This window comes from Pinus tabuliformis, chromosome 1_2, assembly GCF_031772625.1.
Source record: "Pinus tabuliformis cultivar Carrire ecotype Pingquan chromosome 1_2, CPIR1, whole genome shotgun sequence".
NCBI lineage: Eukaryota > Viridiplantae > Streptophyta > Pinopsida > Pinales > Pinaceae > Pinus > Pinus tabuliformis.
The window spans coordinates 1,118,279,963-1,118,293,311 of record NC_142298.1 but is presented as its reverse complement, the minus strand read 5'-3'; the positions used below and the strand labels follow the sequence as shown (position 1 = coordinate 1,118,293,311).

The following is a 13,349-nucleotide window of genomic DNA, read 5'->3' as shown; positions in this document are numbered from 1 at the left end:
CAACCCTTTGTGATTTGTATAACTTCCGATACCCATAAGCGATACTACATAAAGGTGTATTTTAATGGAGCTGTCGGGTCCGCATATTATATCACAATCGCAGTTTTAGTGTGACATTCCTTTAAGACTTGCGATGTGAAGGTTCTGATAAACGCAGATGCGATATTACACTAGGGCAGTTACCATAACCTATTTTCGGGTCCGCAATACATATCGCAGTCAGGGGATTCAACATGACATATAATAAAATGATAAAGCCGTCAATAACCCGCCGATATAATTCCTCCAATGCAATGTTCCTTTTTTTTCCTTCCGATAGTTCTACTCCTTCGACGTAATGTTCCTATCCATTCTTCTTAGGCATATATTACATGCGATACTTCCAATATGGCTCCTCCAATGTTTTCTTCTTTACTCCTCTGATGGCTTATGATATCTTTCCTCTCACTTTTTGGCTTCACGATGGCTTCTCCTCTTTACTCTTTCTCTTTCTCTTCTGATTTCACAATGGCTTCTCCTCTTTGGCTTCTCGCTCCTGTTGCTTCAAAGATCTACTGCCTCTATTCTGTCTGTATATATATATATATATATATATATATATATATATATCAATCCACTTAAGTCCTCCATCTCATCATATCATTATATATCAAACTTTCATCACTATGAGCATTATGATCAATGGGCATCAATGGGCAATCATGTATCAAAGAATTTTCCATCACTAACACTTCCATATTGACATCAATGACAACCTAGATTAACAAAGTGTGATCATTGCAGGTTTTTTCTTTCGATATCTAGGAGGGGTACGAATAGGAGGAGGCCTAGATTAAGATAAACCATCCCCTATGAGTATTGAATTGCAAATAGTAAAAGGGGTATTCTAAAGAAAATCAATGAAATTTGCAAAAAGAAGCTAATCAAATAAAAGTGAAAAGGTATGTAAGGGGTGTAAAAAGCAGTGTTGAGTAAAGTGTAACTCAAGTGCTACAAGTGGTCCCTCTACAAATGCGCTCATGGATGAAGTTCTTGCATAACCCCTGTATAAGACTATGACACAACTTATGAAGTCCACACATAACCATATCACTTATCACATTTACGTGGCTTCTGCATTAATATGATTCACTCTTTGTCACATTGACTCTCATATGCATGTTGGTTGAGCTCACTTGATTCCTTAGCCATGTTTGATGATGTCGCATGCCCCTTGACTTGATGATGGATGTTGGAGCCTCGATGATGAGAATTGGATGATGTGATGACTTGGCATGTTGCTAGGCACACTCCCTCACATATTGGAGCTAGGATGTTGCATAGATGAGCTTGATGAGTCACTTGGAGAGGGCATGGAGCCCTTGGATGATATTGCACCCCTTCGGTGATATTGAGGTTTGGTTCAATGACATGGTAGTTGAGAATGATCATACACATCATTGGAGAGGTCAGGGAATCCTTTCTCTTGATGACATCATGATGATGGAGGAAATTACACATGTGATAGCACATCACAATTAATGGGCTCTTGTTGATGAGGATAGACACTTTTTGATGATGTATCATGACTTTTGATGGAGAGACATGACCTTTTGAGAACACATTGTGCTTTCTGGGGCAAGATATGTCTTCTAGAGCCTTTACACCCCTTATTGTAAATGACATCATCCTCTACATACATGTGTGACCTTTTAGAGGATATTTTCATGTTTTAGCAGTATTTTATGTTGGATCAATATTTGGGTGTCGACGTGAGACCTATCCACCTTTTATCATGGGTTGTTATCTTTTATAGCCTTTTAAGTTTAATTGAGGTAAAGCACTTGGTTGTCCTAGTATAAATAGTGGAGTGCGAACCTCTTTTGGATCATTGCACATTGTGGATCTAGTGCACTATGGATGCTTGTGTAGAGCAACCTCTTTGGACGGTTTGGTGATGTGGATTTTGCACTTTTTTCTTGGATAGATTATGGTAAATTTTGGATGAATGCATGATAAACTAAGTGCATGGACTGTCTTTTTCTTGGTTAATGGTTATGGCTTATGGTGATTGAATATTAAGCAAGTGTGCAAGCCATTTTTATTATCATTATCTCATTATAAAAGCCCTTTCTTCCAAGTTTTCGAGGAAAGGCTAGTGGGCTCCTTCCCTTATCTTTGAAGATTGAGAGCCTTGTTTCAAACTCTAGGGATGGTGAGTGTACTTACCTTAGTCCTTTAAATCTTGATCTACTTAAGTGTGTTGATCCATTACTCCATTAGCCCTAGGTTGGAAAAGGCATTAGTCCTCCTCTCTTGTGGCAAACACCTATACTTACATTTTTTTTAATTGTTTTAGAGCAAAATTAGGTTTTAATTACAGAAAAATCATCTATTTTCAGTGTTTATTAGCTTGGATGTTATTGTCCTATGGTTTTAAATTGCTTTGAAATATATTTGAAAACCTAAATTATCATTTAAGGTGCATTTTGCAGCCATATTTTAGGGCTAACGTTTATGGTTTTAATGCTGTTATCCGCTTTTTTAACCACATAAAATGGTTGTGGTTAATTCTATTATTTACTCCTAGCATAGCCCTTTATTTTTCATTTTATTATCATAATTTCTGGGGCTAGTTTTGCTGCTGTTATAAACTAGTTATTGATGCAATTCTGATGTTTCATGCTAGTTTACTTCAGCCAAGTGTAATTTCTTGGTGGTGTGTGTGTTTGGGGATCTTCATTGACCCTATATTGGTTAACCTAAGCCTTTAGAAGAGCCATAGGACCCTTTGAACTGAAGTTACCTTTAAATCCACCACAATCCCTAATTGTATAATCTCATGTCTTGGTGGTAAACATTGTAGAATCCTTTGGGTTCTCTTAGCTTAGCTTACCTGGGTTATTTGATCCCTAATATCTACCAGGGAACCCTTCCTCGTGTTGGATGATATCCATCACTAAAACAAAGGGAGAAGTTGCTAAGGTGACAGTGATAACTCTCTCTTTGTTACTTATTGTCTTGGTTAATTAGTGCGGCTTTGCACTTGGGCGCATTATTTTGCTGTAACAATGCCAAATAGTGAACTTTGTATGATGAGCTCACCCCGCATGATATCCATGAACATGTATTGTAGATCAACACTTGGATTAGTAAGGCGAAACCCTGTGTTAGCAAGACTTTTGTACAAATTTCCTCCAAGCTTTAGGCATTACCATCAGTGTTCTTAAGGTTACCACTAGCAGCTCCTGCAATAGCCAGATCAACAAATCTACCATTGGGCAGAGGGCAAGCCATTTACGGCTCGTAAAGGTCTCATGCCAAAGCTGGCTGGTCAATTAGGCTAGCACATGCTTGTTGAATATGGATATGATAATTAGTACATGTAACAGAGACAGAGCAATCAAAGCTGGAGAGACGCATACACTAATCGCCTTGAAACCTCAGCAGAGCTCTCCTACTATCTTAATACCATTGCCTTGTAGCACAAAGGTCCACAGTGAATCATTTGGGCTTCTGGTATTTGGATTTTTTACATCATTTTGTTCCGATAATTCTACTATGCTAGATGTTGGCAAGCAGTGTTATTTACAATTGGAGGGCATGATCTCCTCATAAGACCTATTGCTTAGAATCATCTAGCAAAGGTAAAGATGGTCGAATACATCTCAAGACTGAATTATAACAAGGTGGCAGAAAATATGGGCATGTGTCCAATCTTTAATGTGTTCGGATAGATTAACAGTGTGTGGATCTCGAGTCAAATGAATAGTTACCTCGTAGACAATGTCTGTTTCAGTTACTTTGAAATTCAACTACTGAAAATGTTTGCAGTTATCTTAATGTAATGTTTTCCACATGGCAGACATTTCCATCTTAATGAATGTGCAATTTTTGAAGATGGTTATCTGGTGCAAAAGGTCCTGTGATACAACTGAGAATTTGTTGTTGGTTTTATCTGTGGACTTTAGTTTCACTCTAATTGTGTTTTCTAGTTTGGAGTCCTTTTATTCAAACAACCATTCCATGATACATGTATATTTGTGGGGATGTTTATATTAAATCTCTTTGTTTCAAGTTTTTTCTTTACATTCCTTCTCACTTTCGTTTGCTTTGTTCTAATTCTCAGGCAACAGAAGTTGTTAAAGCAAATAACTTATCTGATAAGATCACGGTACTTCATGGGAGAGTTGAGGTAACCCTTTTGCTATAGAAATGTCACTGTATTCCTTTGAGAATGTTTTGATAATGTTTAATAAGAATTTTGTTACGAATATAAATATATAATAATTAATAGTTAATAATGATTAGTATACTGAAGAGGCATGTCTCTAAGGACATGACTATTCATAAAGGGGCACCTTGTCTAGTATATAAGCAGGCTCCTCAGTTGTAACATATCATGTCTTTGTACATTCAACATTCTTATATAAATATATTACTTGTCTTTTAATGGATATTTACATATTCCAGATATCTGAATATTTTGCTGCATATCAAACCCTTTTTGTTACATTGGTATCAGAGCCAATCTGATCCGTCCTTTGGCCATCAACACTGTTTGAAATTCATTGCTGTAGTGATTGATGCTTTTAGCCACAGAAAGCTTGTTTGGAGTTTTGACATTCTATAGTCAGGCATTTGTCACGTAGGGGTGACACGTGGCATCCTCTAGTAATGAATGTGGTAGCATTTGGTTGTGACACATGGTAGCATCTGGGGTTGTCAAATGGCATGATTTGGATGCATGCATGAGCTTGAGTGAAGTGGTAAGGCATATGAGGTGGATTAGATATGTCAGTGAGTTAACTGGGTCACTTAACTAAGTCAACAATAGACTACTAGGACACATGCACAAGTCTAAGAGTAACTTGGCATCTTTTGGAGTTAAGTTAGTTACATACATGGATGGCGGAGTCGAGGTGTTCTCTTGAGTTAAGGAAAGCCATGCCTTCCAATATAATATAGCAAACCTTATTAGCCTGCTCTTGTCCAACAGTGACAATCCAACAACTGTTAGAAAATCAGAAAGTCAGAAAGATTTTCTTATTCTTGATAATTACTTGTGATGTTCTTGTTATTACTTTTCTTTATATCTTCTTTCTTTTAGTTCATTAAGCAATTACCAAAGCAATAACACATAAAACAATGGACACCAGATGTAGGCGCTATGCAAGGGCAAAACCCCCGTCGAGGGGAAAACCCAGTCAAGAAAAAATGTTCCTTTCAGTAGTATTCTTTGAGACTCTTCACCCTAGACAAAGACTAGACCTTCCCTCCACACCAAGTCAGCCTCCCAGATCTTCGACCTCCTTTCCAACAACTTCGACTAGGCAGTTGTTTTCAGCATCAGGCAACTTCCGACATCAGTGAAACTTGGAAAACTTCGATTTCCCAATCTAGGGCACGAAACAGAGAGGCACCAAAATTTCGTTTTTCTTCTTCTCCTTAGACTCCACCCAAATCACACTTCTTTTGGCTTCCCGGCTTCGTACTTCACACTTGCCAACTTCCTTAGAGATATCAAACTTGTTGTGTGATGAGCTCCTCTAAATGAATTCGACTTGCTTCTATTTATAGGCTTCAATGGAGGTCAAATTGATGTCCTTAGGCTGACTAGATCTCTTCTAGGCCGACTTGATGTGGAGGATACATAAATTATATTTGACTCAATACTTAACCTTTTTACATGATTCAAAAGCCCAAGAAGGGTCTCTTTAAAAATACAATGACTCTATTGAATCAGAATAAATCCTAGAAGTCCTCAATTGGGACTTTGACCTAAAACATGGTGACCAGCATGAAGCCCATGCTTTAACTAGTCATAATAATAATAATAATTCTTTTCTTTATTCTTTTGACAAGTACATTACAAGATGACTCAAATACATTTAATGAAGATCAAACCTAGTTACATTTTTCAATAGCCCCTCTTAACTAGGGAGGTATTCATCATATGCAAGTACAAGGAAGATCTCAACTATATGAACCATGAAGAACTTTAGGCACCACAATGCCACGGACGACTAGATCCTTGACCAGGGAAATCTATCCATTGGTCTCTTAACAATTTAAGCATCGCAATGCCATGGATTAGATTCCTGACCAGGGCAATCTATCCGGGCGGGACTAAGATGGAATCAAGCTTGCAACCTCTCTAGGTACCATCAGGCTTACTTGCTAACCATCAATCCAAAGATCCTGGTGTTTATCCAAAAACAAAGCTCTATAATCAACACCACCTTGTCCAACTTCGGGATGTAGACATCAACGCAAAGTGCCTGCCAGATGTCTTCCCAGGTAATGCTTCACTCACAAAGACTCAACACTCGTAGATCTAGTAGATCAAGGATGACCAATCTCTCCCAATCAAACTGATTGGTAACCAACATGCTATCAACACCTTCGAGAGATTCACCTGTACAAACAAAACCCCAATCAATAATAACTTTCACATGTACATAATCAAATACAAACCTCCGAGGTCTTTCAGACAACTTGATGTTGCTTCTCAACTTTTCATAGTAGGTCTATCAACCGAATTTCTGACAGAAGATTCCTCAATCATACACTTTTCTTTCCTACTTCTCATGCAACAACATATCCTTTGAAATTCATTCTTCCATCAAAACCAAGCTATGCCCTCCCTCTCAACCAGGGAGCAACACTTTATCCAAACTCCCTCTTGATCTTAGGGAGATCTCTTCTATTCAGGGTTCCTCAGGGAGATCAACTTCTTCTTTTCGTCATTGGAGAATGTTTTGTTGCTTCTAAACATTTCATCAGATTTATCATCATCTTCATCATGCTTATCACATCAATGAACATCTTCACCAAATTGAAGATTGTGTACGCGCACGACTTAGATAGCAAGTACAACCAAATCTATAGAAGCATGAAGTTAGCCATATCAAAATCACATAAGCGTTTCAACTTTATACATTTCTGATACCCAAACTTAATTACAAGCAAGAGACATATACTCTTCAACATGTTGCTAGGGACTTTGTCATAAACCCTAGACTACTTCATAACAACTTTCATTCCATTTAGGGTTTCAATGTTTCTTTCAAAGGTGTGACACACCCTACTACAACATATAGAAAACCCTAGAAACAATTCAAACAAATATAGATCTACAAGGTATCTAACAATTTTCAGGATTTCTATGTTAGATTTTCCACTAGGGTTTCATACAAATCCTAGATTTCATACAAGAGAATTAATCAGTCAGAACCAATCACAGGGTTGTTATCAACATTACCAACTTCCACTAGGGTTAGTTGCAATCCCTAGATTTTCAATCAACCATCAATCACAACTAAAAATATCAAATTATCACATTGTCATTATCAAAGATTTCCATTTCTACTAAGGTTTAACTCCAAAACCTTAGAATTTCATTTTCACAATCTCAACAATCATTATATAAATAGATCTCGGATTGTTATATCACACATACTAGACAATTTAACTACTACTAGGGTTTTGCTTCAAACCCTAGATTTCCAAATATCATTATCCTAGAATCTCAGACAAGGACTTATATTAAATCCTAGGACTTATGACCATCAATAACTAGGTCAAAACACATATCTAGGAATTCATTATCATGCATAAGCATATCATATGGCAGTCAACATTAATACGTTAGAGATATATAGACCTTGACCAAGCTACGGTTTCGACCAAATGGACACTTATAAATACCTAGGGTTTCATTCCTAGGATCTTACTTTAAACACATAACAAAGGTTTTGCCTATAGGTTCAATCTTAACAAGCTAAGATTTCATGATCATACCGAAATCCCATACAAGACATCATCAACAAGAACTTCAAATAACATTTCACAATAACCCTAAGTAGTTTAGGGTTTCAGACATTCACATTAGCATACCCTTAGCTTAGGGTTTTCTAAAGAACCTGTCTAGGGTTCTATAAAATCAGTTAAGAATAGGAGTGGGGTAGATTTATCAAGAATCACCCAAAATAAGAATCAATATGATTCACTATAGCTAGTCACAACATTGTTAGTAATACATTGTCAAATGAATAAACATTTATTATTAAGAAATCAATGTTTTAAACCATACCTTTGTTCCTTATCAAACCTTGTCTTGAGAGGTCGTCTTTCATACTCCTTGAGAATATAGCAGATATTTTCCTAATCAAGACACTAGAGGGAAATGGTGATTAGTATTAATATAATCATAACTAAATGAGTACATGAAATGAAAAATTGAAAGGAAATGAGATTCTTATCTTTGGGAGTTGTTGGGGGCTCCCTCTGAAGTTTGAGGGATACTTATAAACTTACAAAGAAAATGTCTTTTCCAAAAACATCTTAAAACCTATAAATTCTAAATATCAAAAATATAAAATAGAATAACTAAGACTTAAAAACAAAGGACTTAGTAGTGTAAGTCCCTTATGTCAGATTGTTCGGGTTTGACTTTCTTTGGGTCTCCTTCTTAAGCAATGTTGGCTTGATCTCTTTCTATCTTCTTGTTTCTTGGATTGTCGAGACAATCACTCCTGTAGTGACCCTTCTTATAACATTGATAGCATCCTACCTTGGACACGCCAATTTCTTCCTTGGTCCTTTCGATTTCTTTCCTTTATTGTTGAGCAATGTAGGCATTTGATACTCCTTTAGGATTGGCAACTAGAGAGATCCTCAATTTTTCTTGACTGCAAGCAATCCATAGTTCTTCAAAAGCGGGAGCTTCCTTTCAATTGTTAAGTCTAGCAGCAAATGCACCCCAAGTAGGTGGAAATCTTAATAGAACAGTGACCACGAGTTCTTTGTCTGGAACAATTTCATCAATGGCCAAAAGATCATCCCTGATTCTTGCTATATTCACAAAGAAGGAGGCCACTGTGTCTTCTTTAGTCATCTTTGTGGTTCTTAACTCATTTTTCAAACTTGCTACTTGACCAATGTTCTTAATAGTGAATAACTTTGACAAGGCTTCATACATTTCTTGAGCATGATTGATGTTGGCTATGAATGGGACAAGGTTGTCCTTTATTCCTTCTACCATTAGAGTCAAGGCCACCAATTCTAGTTCCTTGAATTTCATTTTGTTAGCATCACTAGAGTCATCTTTAGGCTTATTTACTTTTCCTTTGATCAAGTCTAGTACCTTGTTATTTTCATGGATGAGGTCAGTCCTCTTCTTCTAGGACCTGTAGTTTGAAGCTCCTTCAAGGTTGCTCTCTCCCTTGATTGTGTTAGACATCTTCCTTGAATATAGTAGACTCCTTCCCCGAGATAATCCTTTTGAATGGTTCTTCAATTTTGTTCTCTCCCTTGATTGTGTTAGACATATTCCTTGAATATAGTAGACTCCTTCCCCAAGATAATCTTTTTGAATGGTTCCTTGATTAGGTGCTTGAGATTGCCTTCTTCTTCTTTCTTCACCAAAGCTTTGAAACCATGTTAGAAAATAAAAAAGGCAGAAAGATTTTCTTATTCTTGATAACTATTTGTGATGTTCTTGTTATTACTTTTCTTTATATCTTCTTTCTTTTAGTTCATCAAGCAATTACCAAAGCAATAACGCATAAAACAATGGACACTAGATGTAGGCACTATGCCAGGGAAAAACCGCCCTCGAGGGGAAAACCCAATCAAGAAAAATCTTCCTTTCAATAATATTCTTTGAGACTCTTCACCTTAGACAAGGACTAGACCTTCCCTCCACACCAAGTCAACCTCCCAGATCTTCGACCTCCTTTCCAGCCTCTTCGACTAGGCAGTGGTTTCCGGCATCAAGAAGCTTCCGACATCAGTGAAACTTGGAGGCTTCAATCTCCCAATCTAGGGCACGAAACAGAGAGAGGCACCAAAATTTTGTTTTTCTTCTTCTCCTTAGACTCCACCCAAATCACACTTCTTTTGGCTTCCAAGCTTCGTACTTCACACTTGCTAGCTTCCTTAGAGATATCGAACTTGTTGTGTGATGAGCTCCTCTAAATGAATTCGACTTGCTTCTATTTATAGGCTTCAAGGGAGGTAAAATTGATGTCCTTAGACCGACTAGATCTCTTCTAGGCTGACTTGATGTGGAGGATACATAAATTATATTTGACTCAATACTCAACCTTTTTACATGATTCAAAAGCCTAAGAAAGGTCTCTTTCAGTGTTGCGGGGGAGCCCACCCCCTACCCCCCACCCCAACTCGATCCCGCTCCCAATTTGCACTCCGCGCGGGAGCGCGCTTCCTAAATTTTTTTTCGCTCCCTGCCCTTTCAGGAACGTTTTGCCTTTTTTGCAAATTGTTTTTTGTAGTAATGTTCGAAATGCAAATTTTTTTAAAGAAACAAATAATTTTTGAGGGGGGCAGCGTAATGATCAAATCTAGGCCCTAGTATTGATATGCTATTCATGGTAATGTTAAGAATTTAAAGTAAAAGTGACATTCTCCTTAATCTTCATTTTCATTCTTTTACTTAAATTTTTAACATTACCATGAAATGACTCAGGATGTTTGAGAGTGGTTCCGACCTCATTGGATTTCATATGGAGAAAGTAGAATTTTAGGTTTCATTCAAAATCCAGCAGACTTATCAATTTTTCAGGATTTCAGGATTGGGGGATTGCAATGTTTCCATTGAATTTTGTCATGTATTAGGGTATGGAACTCGTATTTAATCAAGAGCACCAATCCCTCTAGGTACCTTGATGTTAGTGACATTGGTTGTCGAACTCCTCTATCATGACCCTCCTAAAACTGTACGCATCACTCAAACAAAATCTTGACTTGACATGCTATGCTTTTTCTATCTTATGTTAATGCTTAGAGGGTGATATTAATGACAAAGATCCCTATACAGATACAGAGGTAATGACAAAAATACCTTTGGATATTAATGCTTAGAGGGTGATATTAATGACAAAGACCCTGATTTTCCAACAAGACTAAAAAATTAGACATTTCTCGTGGTGGGAAGAGGCCCAAGCATAAGAAATAGATAATATATTTACTTCTCTTTTCTAGTTTCTAGTAACTTTTATAACTATTGACTCTTTCATATTTATTACGATATTTTTTTAAACAATATATGACAATTTAAGTTTGAAGTTGGCAATTATAACTCATTAGTAATGAACTATGTATATAATGCTTCATAAGAGTTGAAAGTTGTTTCATTTCATTTCATTTTATAACATTTCATTTCATGTTAGTTATTATTTGTTGCAATGGTTACACTTAGCTTACAAGTACAACTTTGGTGATCAATGATGATAAATGTTATATATTGAATTTTGAAAGCTTGAAATTTTAAGATTGATGAATCATGAGACTCAATATGTTGTATGTCACTATGTTACTAACTTGTGGACGTGGTTGATGAAGGTTATAACTTCTAGATGATTGTTGTTATATGGTTCAATCTATGTTTTTTTATGTTTTTTATATCTAATTCATTATTCTACATGTTTTTGTTGACATATATGTATCAAAATATAAAAAATATAATATATATATATATATAAACGCTTCGGGATTCGCTCCCAAACCGGGAGCTTTTGAAAATGTCGCTCCTGCTCATGCTTTCGCTCACTCTCCCGCTCCCAAGTAACACTGGTCTCTTTAAAAGTACAATGACTCTATTTACTCAGAATAAATCTTAGAAGTCTTCAATGGGGAATTTGACTTAAAACATGGTGACCCAAGCATGAAACCCGTGTTTTAATAAGTCACAATAATAATAATAAAAATTCTTTTTCTATTCTTTTGAAAAGTACATTACAAGATGACTCAAAAACATTTAATGAAGACCAAACGTAGTTGCATTTTCCAACAACAACAACTCAGAATTTCGACCCCTAGCTACTCCAAACTTTCGGCCCAACAACAATTGAGAATTTCGACCCCCAACTACTCCAGAATTTCGACCTAGCAACAACCCAACAACTCCGCATGTGTGAGACAAAGAGAGAAAAAATTCGACTTCCTTTTGCTTTACAAAACCTTCCTTCTTCTTCTCTAGGGTTTTCTTCCTCTTGCTTGAACTTCACACCCTTTTTCTGCCTATAACAACTGCAGATCAAACTTCTTGATGCGAGGCCAATTTGTCCTTCTTGAGGCCAACTTGGTGGGGGAGACCTAAAAGACCTATTTTACATTAAAATAAATTTCTTTCTTGATAGATGAAGCCCAAGAAAGGTATTTTACATTATGTATGACATGGACAGGGACACTTGACAAAAACCCTAGAAGCTTACAATGTAGGCTTTGACCTATTAATGATTTAACTAAGCATGAAACCCATGCCTTAATAAGTTATAGATCAAATGTGTTTCGAAAGTTATGGTATTTCAGACAACCTTAGCGAAGTAAGAAAACCATACAAAAATACTCAAAGCCCAAAGAAGTTTGATTCTTTTTCAAAGTCTGTGAACTTGGAGCCCAAGGGCCAATGTATTTGCAAATTCTATATATTTCTTCAAGAAAACTTGTTAAACATATGGTGAATCAGATCACCTAAGATAGATCCAAAATCTACCAATAGAATGTACTTATTACTGACAAATGAATACACAAGTTTATAAAAATTTAAGCACGATATAGGAAAGCACATAACCAACATGTACCATAGATCATTGGACAAAGAACAACATGAACTGAACCCCAAAGTCTTTTTATTATGGCGTTACCAACAGATCAATGGAACAACGCCAATGTTAGAAATTACATAGACCAGAGTCGGAAATATCATCCTGACTTGAGAAGCAAAATGGCTTATTATCTATAGATAAATCCTCCAAGTGGAAAATAACGGCTAATTGGCTTGATCCCTGTCAAAATAATCTTGACCGTTGATAAATATTTGATCATCTTTTAATCTCTGCCATCGAAAATACTTATTTTTGAGGAATTTTCGAATTTCTCATAAAAAAACATTTTTTATTAGTCCAAAAATTAATATTTTGGATTAATTTTATAAAAAAATTGACTTTGACTTAACCAGCAAGGTCCAAGGGCTCAATTTTTCTTAAAATATTCATTTTTGCCTTGATGGGGGACTTCCAAAAATTGAATTCTTTTTGACCCACGAATTTTTTGGTCATTTTCCAAATATAGATCTGTTTTTCAGATCTGCTATTGCATTCTACTGTGGATTGTGTTATCATGTAGAAAAAACCTTGGCTATAGGGGGAAAAACTGTTATGTAAAAAAATTAGTTAATTTTAGGGTTATTATTTAATTTTAATTTTAAATAGACGAAAGGGCACGATCATAAGATCATGGCCTTTCCCAAAGGGTGCCCATGGCGGTATATAAGCCAGGCAACCCATTGTAAACAATCATCATCTGTATATCCATCTTTTTAATAAAATATTTATATATATAAT

The 13,349-nt window shown here is 36.3% G+C and overlaps 1 protein-coding gene across 7 annotated transcripts in view; it reads left to right on the top strand.

Moving 5' to 3' along the window:
* PRMT6 (protein arginine methyltransferase 6) overlaps positions 1-13,349 on the top strand; it is a 346,269-nt gene that overhangs the window by 140,566 nt on the left and 192,354 nt on the right. For all 7 annotated transcript variants that reach the window (XM_089396593.1, XM_089396598.1, XM_089396597.1 and 4 more), the window contains exon 5: positions 4,109-4,174. In XM_089396593.1, coding sequence (XP_089252719.1) covers positions 4,109-4,174 — 66 coding nt within the window. The remainder of the gene's footprint in view (positions 1-4,108; positions 4,175-13,349) is intronic.